The following is an 11,529-nucleotide window of genomic DNA, read 5'->3' on the forward strand; positions in this document are numbered from 1 at the left end:
TACAAAAAATCCTTGCTTTCTCTGTATTTGGGACAGTCGAACCCGAGAACAACATTGGATTAAAAAAAAGTGGCCTGAAAGATTTGATTGGAAAGTTGGTTCCAACAATGTTGTTTACAAGACTCTTGTTGACACAAAGCGTATTTTGTTACCTCCACTCCACATCAAATTAGGCTTGATGAAACAATTCGTAAAAGCCTTAAATACTGATGGAAACTGTTTTAAATATCTTAAGTCTGCATTTCCAAATTTAAGTCATGATAAAGTTAAGGAAGGTATCTTCGTGGGGCCTGATATAAGAAACTTAATGAAAGATGACGATTTTATAAGAACAATGACAAATAACGAAAAAAATGCTTGGTTAAGTTACAAAGAAGTTGTACAAAATTTCTTGGGCAACCATCGGGATCCACAATATAAAAACATTGTATCGACAATGTTATTAATCTTTAAAAAATTAGGCTGTTTAATGAGTTTGAAGCTACATTTCCTATTTTCCCATTTGGATTACTTTCCGGAAAATGTAGGAGCCTTCAGCGAAGAGATGGGTGAACGATTCCATCAGGATTTCAAAGAAAAAGAGCGACACTATCAAGGTAGATGGGATGAAAGAATGATGGCTGACTACTGCTGGTCTTTGAAAAGAAACGATAACGCTGCTCAATATAAGCGTAAGAGTGTTAAACGATCGTTTGAATTGATGCGCGTTCGTTATCATAAGAAATTAAAATAACATCTAAACGGCTATAAATAGGAAAAAAAGTTTTAAAAATACAAAATTAAATACAATAAAAAACAAATTAATTTAAAAATATTCGAGAATAAGTGAAAGTTATGAAGTTTTATTGTTATAAAGTATATCAAACAAAAATATTGTAAATTAATTTTTACTTTCTCGTACTATATACGAAGTATGTATATATATGAGACAAAGTATTGAAATCGTGTAAAAATTCGACCTCGACATTTTGATGGCTATATACGTTTTGAGGTCCCCTGTGTCCATATTGACTATTTCCAGAAAATGTCTGTGCGTATTTATGTACGTACGTATGTATGTGTGTAAACACGATAACTTAAAACCGCAATCAGTTACTGTAATGACATTTGGTATATAGCTATTAAACCAAAATCGAAAGCTCGTAAACACCTTTAAGACCAAATCCACCAACCCGAAATGGCACTTTACCTGAAGACATTTTCAAACATTTCATATAAACTTACATTTTTGATATGTATAGCCTAACATATACTTTCGTATACATCTAATAAATGACAAAAATTACGATATATTGAATTTCAGCGAAATCGCTTGACCGGAAGTGTCACTTTACCTGAACACATACACTTTTGTATATGTCTGTAAAATGAGAAAAAAATACCATATATGGAATTTTATCGAAATCGCATGATCGGATCAGTCATATGTACTTTTTTGTATGTAAGTATTTACAATGTTTTGAATTCACTGCGTTTTAATGCGTTTTTCCAACTACATTAATTGCAGAAACCTTTTTTTAACAATCTCTGTAAACGACATTGATAGGGTAAGGGCAGGCCACTTCAGGTTCTTTATCATTAATTTCGTTTTAAACCATACGTTTGTTGTTATTTGTTATTTATTAATATTTTGTATTGCTTTGAAGTCTTAATAAAACATTTTAAAACTTGTAAATAAAACTGGAAAATAAACAGATGTTATTTCAAATATGATGAATTTCTTAGTTTTAGGAGACAATTTCTCAAAGATCAAGAAAAATATTTAAATGAATAACATAAGATTTTAAGGCGGCAGAGAAATAGTTTTGAATGGCATAATGACTTCTGTAGAAAAAAATTATCTTTTGATGTAAATTCAGCCTTGAATGTGCTGAAAAATCGTGTTTTTCGCATATTTTAGGTAAGATATCTTGAAAATCTTAGGTGATGAAGCAATTCTGACGTCAGATTCGGATTCAGGGTATCGAAAATTATTTGGAAGGTATAGTCTGGTCTCTGGTTTAAAAATTTGTCGGCCTGTGTAATTGATCACTTTACACGCGTAGAGAGCAATGGCGCAGATAATATTTTTAAAAAAGTGCTTTTTATTGCAGATAATGTTTAATTTTAAAGAAACTTTGATCCGCTATATCTCGCCAACGAGGCATTTGCGGCCCTATGTATATTAAGACGATTCATCTTAATTTTTCATGTATTATCTACTCTAGAAGTCTGTCAGCGGTTTTTTGAATCGCCCTGTATAAATAAATATAGTTTTTAACTTTCCTATTACAGATTGTTTCACAGAAAAAAAAACAATATAAAATATAATATATATATAACTTGCAATGTGTATCGATATGATCTTTTTATCACCAATTTTTTATATGCATCCAGTTGTTTTGTAAGATTCCATCTTGGTGACTCATTTTTTTCGAGGTGTTACAATTTTTTTGGCACGTAGTGTTTCAAAATAATTTTTGAAGCAATTAAAGATTTTATTTCGTACCTTGGTTCGAGTGTCATTTTACTTAAACTTTTCTATGTGATTTAATTTAAGGATTACAAAATAAATCGTTGTTATAAATCGCGGACTGATTACATTTTCCACGATTTTCGTTATCAATATATCAATCTTTAGAAAACAGGATATCGTTTAATCACTTACTAATTTATTGCTACTGAACGATTCCAGCGTTTGAATGTCATAAAATAAAAAATTCAATTGTGCGATTATTCGACAATCAGAAAATTTACATAGAAAAAATGATAAGCTGGGATTTATATAAGCAGCAATCTTTAATTTGCAATACAGTATTCGTTATTGTTGCTACTTAAAACAAAACACTTGAAAACATGAGTAAGTAATTTTTATTTTTATCTTCTTAAAGTGATTAAACGCAACGAAACATTTTTAGGTAAACTTCTATTAATTGCTATCATCGGAATCTGCATCCAAGCATGTGTTGGTTTGGATCCGGACTGCTCTGTAAATGATCCTTTAGATTTAACTTTTTATCCCATGCCTCGCTGTAATAAATTTTACCAATGCGTTAATGGTGAACAATTAATTTTTACATGCCCGGAAGATCTTGTATTCAATTTTCAAGCGCAAACTTGTGATTATCAACAAAATGTTGATTGCGAGAATCAAATTGCACCAACTGACGGTCCAATTATTACTGAGGAACCAGTTACGAATCACCCACAATGCGGACCTGAAGTAGATTTAACATTTTTCCCAATGCCGAAATGTAATCAATTCTTCCAATGCGTTGATGGTCAACAACACGTTTTTACTTGCCAACAAGGACTCGTTTTTAACTTCCAAGAACAAGTTTGTGATTATCCCGCAAATGTTGATTGCGATAATCAAGTTTCCCCAACTCAAGGTCCAACGGGTACTGAAGAACCAGTTACGAATCACCCACAATGTGGACCTGAAGTGGATTTAACCTTTTTCCCAATGCCTGAATGTAATAAATTCTTCCAATGTATCGGCGGCCAACAACACGTTTTTACTTGCCAACAAGGACTGGTTTTTAATTTCCAAGAACAAGTTTGTGATTATCCCGCAAATGTTGATTGCGATAATCAAGTTGCCCCAACTCAAGGTCCAACGGGTACTGAAGAACCAGTTACGAATCACCCACAATGTGGACCTGAAGTGGATTTAACCTTTTTCCCAATGCCTGAATGTAATAAATTCTTCCAATGTATCGGCGGCCAACAACACGTTCTTACTTGCCAAGTGGGACTCGTTTTTAATTTCCAAGAACAAGTTTGTGATTACCCAGAAAATGTTGATTGCGACAATCAAGTTGCTCCAACTCAAGGCCCCTCAAGTACTGACAATCCAGTTACGGTCCACCCGCAATGTGGACCTGGTTTTGATTTAAGTTTTTATCCTATGCCTGAATGTAATCAATTCTTCCAATGTATAGGCGGCCTACAACAAATTTTTACTTGCCAAGAAGGACTCGTTTTTAATTTCTACGAACAAGTTTGTGATTACCCAGAAAATGTTGATTGCGATAATCAAGTTGCGCCAAGTTAAACTTAAAATTTAATAAACTCTACGAATGTGTTTATTACCGAAAATAAACAAGAAATTATTTTTAATTATTATATAACTAATAATAAAAGTTGTTAAAAATAACAAAAATTAATTCTTAATTATGATTTAAGTAAATTAATCTTTTTAATGATTCAATAAACTTTATTTATATTCTTATCATCATTGAGGTCTTTTTTGAAATCACACGATGACTTTGTAAATAATCGACATCCTTTTACAACCAATTAATTAATCAAATTTTCGTAGAAAATTCCAAGAATAAAACGTACTCGAGGTCCTTTTAATTAAATGGGTAATGTAATTTATCATTCATTGATATATCTCCCTTGTCTGTACAAAATATCGATCTGTACGAGCTACAAATAATTCGTAATCGTTCCGGAAGCTAGATGATCAATCGGGTGGTTTATAACATTAAATTGTCGTGTATATTTTTTTTGTTAAACTTAATACTGGGTTTTTGTGATAAAATCGCATATTTTTTTTGCGAAAATTACACAATCATAGCATATCTGAATCATCAGATACCAAAAAAGATAACGATGGATAAATTCGGAGAAATATGTTTATACTTTGAAGTAAAAATTATTTGAGGCGACGTAAATAATCGAATGCGACGTTAATCATTAAAATGGTATTGCGTTTAAATTATATTAATGTTTATGTATTTCTTAAACTGATTATTTTTTTATTGACGTATTTTAATATCTACATGTTTAAATCAGTAATCATAAAATTATTATTCGGATTGATGTTGTTATTGGTGTTGATAAACTGTTACAAGACTTTAGTTTTATAATGATTAAAAAAATACTCCATTGTTTCTTAGAAATCCATCAGACTAATTTCAGAGGAAATAAAGATAAACATGATAATTATTGTTTTTTATCGCGGTCAAAAGAATTATTTTTTCGATAAAATTTTCGTTTAATATTTCTTTTTTTGTGAAATATTGCGTTTTATATTTATTGATACATAGATTAGAATAGAGATAAGATATTTATATAATATTCCGACTAATATTCGCCTATAGGAATTAGGGAACGAAGAACAACCTGTTGGACTCTTCGAGCGCAATCACAGATATTCTTTTTCTCTATAATATGTGAGAATTATTAGTAATCGAAATGATCGTATTTCATTTAACTTAATTAATAAAAAGTTGCTTCCGCACTTTCAACGTTAAATCCCAATTCAGATTGATATGACAATAGATGTGACGGAAAGTTTACTGGTATTATCAGATATAATCACTACCTCAAACCAGAAGAAAAGATTTTATAACAAGATTCATTAAAATTACTCGTAATTAATTAGCACTTAATTACTTTTGTATTCAATCAACTCATCACTCACTTTTGAATTAAAAGATTACTACATAGAAATTTTGGTATAAGTATTATAACTAAAACTAGGACTAACACTAGACCTAGAACTAGAAACTTAAGGAATATATGTGTGCAATATATGACACTGTATCCTGCTAGCGTTAGACAGTAGGAGGAACACGATTTTTGCATACAAACATTCATAAAGAGTGATGGAAATCCCTCGAAAATGGCACTATTAACCAGATATTAAGCAGACTAGTAATGGCAAAACTTTGAGATAAAATATCCACCGCAAACAACGTGAGGTTCAGACGAAGAAACAGTTTGAACATTGAGGTTTTAAAAAACGATCATAAGTCGGAACAATATCGGAATCAAATAGAAACTGCACTGATGAAACTGTGGGTAAAATCCAATGAAGTAATAATTACACAAGCAGTAGGGATGTTGGGAATAATCAAGCCAAGCAAAAGAGGCGTGTGGCTTGATGAGAAACGCCAGATAGTAACAAAAAAATGAGGCTTATTTAAAAACAATCCATACCAGGTGCACTAGGGGGACCAAAGAAGAGTACAAGGTTCTCAAGAGGAAAGGATGGAAAACATAGAGGTACTAAACATCCAATATGAAACGAGAAAGTTCTTTAAATAACTCAATGAAACACGGAAAGAATTAAAACCCAGTACTAAAAACTGTAGAGACAAAGAGGGAAATATAATGAGATAAGCACAGAGAAAATAAGCACAATCAAGAGATGGTGGAAGCATCTAACCAGTTCCAACACTGCAACGAATTAGAACAGGACCCCCCTACCCAACAAAAAGTTATTAACACCATTAAAATGCTAAGAAATAATAAATATCTAGGGATTGATGAAATATACAACATAATATATAACAATGGCGGATAAGCTGGTTGAAACGATGTATACAGGGTATCAAATTCGAACCCCACCATTGGGATCTCAGAAACCATAAGAGATACGGAAATGGTTAAATAAGGGCAAAGTTGCGTATCTTAGAGCTCATCATTTTTCAACTAAGTTTTTGAATCTAGCTGTTTTAGTTTTTAAAATATGGCCGTAAAATAAAAAAATTACTTATCGTTTTTTGCCTATAACTTCTGTATGTTTCGTTTTTTCGTGAATCTGAAAAAACATTATTGAGGCAACTTTTTATGAAAAATGTCATGACACAACTAGAAATTTTCTCCGACGTTTATTTTTTGTTATAAACGCCATATTTGATTTTTACACCAAAAAATAGGATAATTAGTTCTGATTTCAATGATATGTCACACAATGTATTTCAATATCTTATTAGGAGGCTGTAACTTGTGCGCTAAGTGTTTCCATAGAAACCAACAAACAATACTTATGAAGAATACTTCGGCTACCTTAAGAATGTTTTTTCAGATTTTTTTAAAAATAAAGAAGTTATAGTATGTTTTCGGCCATATTTTAAAAACTGAAACGGCTAGATCCAAAAACTTATTTGAAAAATGATGAGCTCTAAGATACGCAACTTTACCCCATTTAACCATTTCTGTATCTGTTATGGTTTTTGAGATCTCAATGGTGGGGGTCGAATTTGAATTACCCTGTAGACTGATCAGATTGATAAGGGAGAAGGAATAAATGCAGCAGTATACAAAATACTGGGCAATATACTGTATAGCAGACTTCAGCCTTATGCTCAGGAAGTGCTCGGGCAAGTACCAGTGTGGATTCATCTCTGGAAGGTCGACTATTGACCAAATTCACATTTGTTGAACCCATCGCTTCTTTTACTTAGTCTTCGTTTAGATGGTTTACTAATTCCATTTTTCCGATTAATCAATTTTTACTATTTTTAAACTTCCACCTTTCTTGATTGGAACGGTTGGCAGGATCGCCATGTAATGTCCCTTTTCTTATTATTAAGAGTAATTTTGAAGGAATTAATAAAATCTTTTAATAAAGTCTTTATTATGGCTCAACTGCCGAACACGCTTAACTCACAGTCAGTTCGTTCACTCACTAATTACTTAATTATTAACACCATTATTATTACTACTTATTTCTAATACCATTACAATTGCGACAAATTCTGGAGAAGACTTCTTGAAATTCTTGAACATGGTATCAACACGCACAATCTGTTTGTTGACTTAGAGCGACGTCTAACCCAAATGACAATAACAAACAAAACATCATCTGTTACGACACAAACAGAAGTCTGTAAGAGCTTCCAAATAAAGCAAGGTCTGAAATAAAGAGACTCGCTGTCAATGATTACTAAGAAGGGGCGGCACGATCTTTTATTGATCAAAACATCTGCTAGGATATACGATGTTGATATTGTGGGTCGCAGTAAAAGAGATGTGGAGGAATGCTTCATCGCACCGCAACAAGCTGTAAAGATAGTCGGCCTTACTGTTAACCAGAAGAAAATAAAGTACAAGGTTGCCACTGGAGACCCGTCAAACAACTTTTTGTCAACAATTCAGTTTAGCGAACAAGTACAGATTCGTAGGTCACCAAGAAAGTTACAAGACGTCAACCGAAGGAAAGAAGAAACAGGGGCCGCCCCTGGACACGTTGGATGGATGGTGTCGAGAATGTCCTTAAGACCTCCAGGATGGAGAGACTTTTGGAACGGGTCTTCCTCAACTGTAACTGCAACTACAAGCATGGAAGAAAACGACTACCGTCGATTAAGGGATTGATGTTATCAGTTATTTAGTAGTAATACTCTCCATTATATACAATATTTATTGTGTTGATGGGTAGACAAAATAAGATAAAGATGGGAGTTAAACCAGCGAGATATATCATAAAATGAACGGATCAGTAATGATTTTATACCGATTGGGTTTTTATTGCCTGGTTGTGTGTCCGTGAGGTCAACACAGAATAATTCCATGAATGGGTTATCACCTGGTTGTCTGTGGGTGGTATTTCTTTGAGTAGTTCCTTTTTGATTATACATATTCTTATTCCTAATAGCTTTGTATAATAGCTTAATATTCCTAATAACTTTGTTAAAGAAGAGAATTGATCTCAGAGACATAGGAATAATCTCTAACCTCTATTATAACTTATAATATATTTATAAGCAAAAGGCAGAAATATGTGTAGAAAATTTAATTTCTGATGAAATAGAAATTCAAAGAGGGGTACGACAAGGATGTGTACTTTCACCAATCTTCTTTAACATATACTCAGAGGACATAACAAATAAAGAACTTGATGTAGTAGATATAGGCAGTAATATCAACGGTACGCTAATAAATAATTTGAGATATGCTGACGATACGGTTATATTAGCCAGAACGCACAAAGATGTGCAAAACCTTGTTAATAGAATAGTTACTGTAAGCGAAGAATATGGGTTGGCTCTGAATATAAGAAAAAAAAAGTACATGGTTATTAGAAAAACAAGAAGAAACAATAATAAGATATATGTAAAAGGCCATCCTATTGAAAGAGTAAATAACTCAAATATCTACGCAGAACGATTGATGATAACAAAGACAGCTTCCAAGAGGTGCGCATTAGAATTGAACAGACTAGTAGAAGCACGTTTAATGGAAAGAAGAAGCTTTTTTGTAGATCTGAGTCTGGAGTTGAGAGTGAAAATGATAAATGTGCTATCCGTGCTATTCTACGGAGTGGACGCGTGGACACTTAAGGCGATTGATGTGAAAAGACTGGAGGCATTTGAGACGAATGTTAAAGACTTGATGGGTAGAGAAAGTGAGTCACATGTCACACGAGGAGAAAAATACAAACATTTGCAAATCATAATGCAGGGAAAAATTCTGGGAAAGAGGTCCATAGGAAGAAGACGTAACTCCTGGCTGAAGAACCTTCGGGAGTGGTTTGGCTGCACCAGCAACGAACTATTCAAGGATCCTAAAGAAGAAGATTCCTAATAGCCAATAATTTTCCATTATGGTTTTTTAATCAACACTTATAGTTTTACAGGTGGGATTTACCATGACGTCAGACACAACTCTGATAAAATAGGGTCTTTCCGTTTTAAAATTGTTTACTCACCGATTATCTATTTCTTTATTATAAAATAATTTATACAACTTTTTTTTTGTCAAACATAATTTTCCGTTCAGTTTTATAAAACACTTGATTAAAAGTCAAACGATTTCAGGTGCTAATTATCTTTAAGGGCCAAACATGGTGTATTTCACAAAAAACGTATAATATGATTTGAATTTCATTACTGAATGAAATATTTTTTCCAACAATTGTTATAATCAGTCCACCACAATATCTAATAATTATTTTGTAGATATAGATTATTTTAAGGATTATCTTCCGGCACTAAATTTTGTACTTAAAAGGTTTAAAAGGTTAAAAGGCGTTTTACGAAGTATTGTTTATTAAGTGTTGTTGTAAAACCATACCTCTTAAGATTAAGATAAGACAAGATTAATTAATTCATTAAAAGATTAATTAAAAGATTTAATTAAAATTAAATCTGTTAATCTGAACTTTTTTAGATAACTTTTAATATAAACAAGTTAAAAATGTTTTAATTAAAAGAACAAAATAAAGATTTTCATTTCTGATATTAACAAATTTTACTTTTAATTTCAACGATTATTAATTGTGTTACTCTCCACGAAAGGATAACAAATTTTTATTTTGGGAAACATGTTATTTTTAAAAAAGTTCTTGCTGAATTCATTGAATGACATAAAAAAAATTATTATAATCACCTGATCAACTGATAATCACATAAAAGCAAAAAATTCTATTACTAGATTTAGTGATAGTAACGACTCTCACAATGAATTCAATGACTCGAGTATATCACACCACACATCTATGTTTCAATAGAAAACCTCTTTAAATAATCTATTGAAAAATATTTAAAAAAAGATGCGATAAATTCATACTATTTAAGCAAGAATCTCGAATTGCAATATCAGTTTACGCTATTTATAATAACCTAAACCATAATTTAAGTTAATCCTTACTTTCATTATTCAACGACAATGAGTAAGTTAAAAAAAAAATAAAATAGAACTTTAATAATTTCATTAATTTTTAGCTAAATATTTTTCCGTTGCAATCTTCGCAATTATCCTCCAAGCTTCTCTCGTTTTGGCCTATCCAGATTGTGCCACAAATGATCCAGAAGATTTAACTTTTTACCCAATGCCCGAATGCAATCAGTTTTATCAATGCGTTAACGGAGAACAAGCAGTTTTCACCTGCCAAGAGGGTCTTGTTTTCAACTACGAACAACAATACTGCGATTATCCCGAAAACGTAGATTGTGATAATCAAGTTGATCCACCAACTGAAGAACCTGAAACTACTGATGAACCTGGAAGTACCGATGAACCTGAAAATACCGACGAACCTGAAAATACCGATGAACCAGTTACCAATCATCCAGATTGTGGGTCTGAAGAAGATTTAACTTTCTATCCAATGCCCGAATGTAATCAATTTTATCAATGCGTCGGTGGTCAAAAATACGTCTTTACTTGTCAAGAAGGACTCGTTTTTAACTTCGAAGAACAAGTTTGTGATTATCCCGAAAATGTTGAATGTGAGTAATGTAAGGATCTAAAATGAACAGGATTAGATAGCGATGTAAGATTGAATACAAATATTGTGATTGTTTAATAAATTCTATTTTAATGCAAATTGTTTTTAACTTTTTAAAACTTATTTAACATTTTCAATTAAACTCCATTTCAGAGAAATGATTATGACTAATTAATAAAATAATAAAAATGTGTTTACCCTAGAAACTTAAGAATTAAGTATATCCTAAGTTCAAACATTCTTTACATTACATCAAAAATTTGCCTTTATCAATTACGAACCAATCGGGATAAGAAAGTTTGTATCATTAACGAAACTTTAATGGCTCAAATGGCTGTAATTATAGCAAACTGAACTTCTTAGTTTCTGCACAGTTCCATTTTTTCATTTTCATAAAACATTAAATCGAAATTAGCGATTTATTAAAATTACGACGACGGATAAAAGTTATAAATACATTAAAGATATAACTTGCTTAGAAGAAAGAAAAAGTTTTGTTTTTTTTTTGCTTTTTCTCAAATAGTTAATTATTTAAAATATTTTAAAGTAAATAGGGGCCAGAGGGAGTAGGGAAAAAATTG

General features: G+C 31.8%; 1 protein-coding gene across 1 annotated transcript; it reads left to right on the top strand.

The window, feature by feature from the left end:
- Positions 1-2,281: 2,281 nt before the first annotated feature.
- LOC111416754 (chondroitin proteoglycan 2-like) lies at positions 2,282-11,047 on the top strand. Its single transcript, XM_023048848.2, has 3 exons — positions 2,282-2,839; positions 2,898-4,034; positions 10,443-11,047. Exons 1-3 carry the CDS (start codon positions 2,836-2,838, stop codon positions 10,955-10,957), a joined length of 1,656 nt encoding a protein of 551 aa, XP_022904616.2. The 5' UTR covers positions 2,282-2,835; the 3' UTR covers positions 10,958-11,047.
- The last annotated feature ends 482 nt before the right edge of the window (positions 11,048-11,529 follow it).

Source organism: Onthophagus taurus, chromosome 7 (genome assembly GCF_036711975.1).
Source record: "Onthophagus taurus isolate NC chromosome 7, IU_Otau_3.0, whole genome shotgun sequence".
In the NCBI taxonomy this organism is placed as follows: Eukaryota; Metazoa; Arthropoda; class Insecta; order Coleoptera; family Scarabaeidae; genus Onthophagus; species Onthophagus taurus.

Bases quoted from the DNA above. Each gene is read 5' to 3' on its own strand.
- LOC111416754 (XM_023048848.2), top strand. The intron at 4,035-10,442 runs AAACTTAAAATT...ATTAATTTTTAG, and splicing joins TAATCAAGTTGCGCCAAGTT to CTAAATATTTTTCCGTTGCA.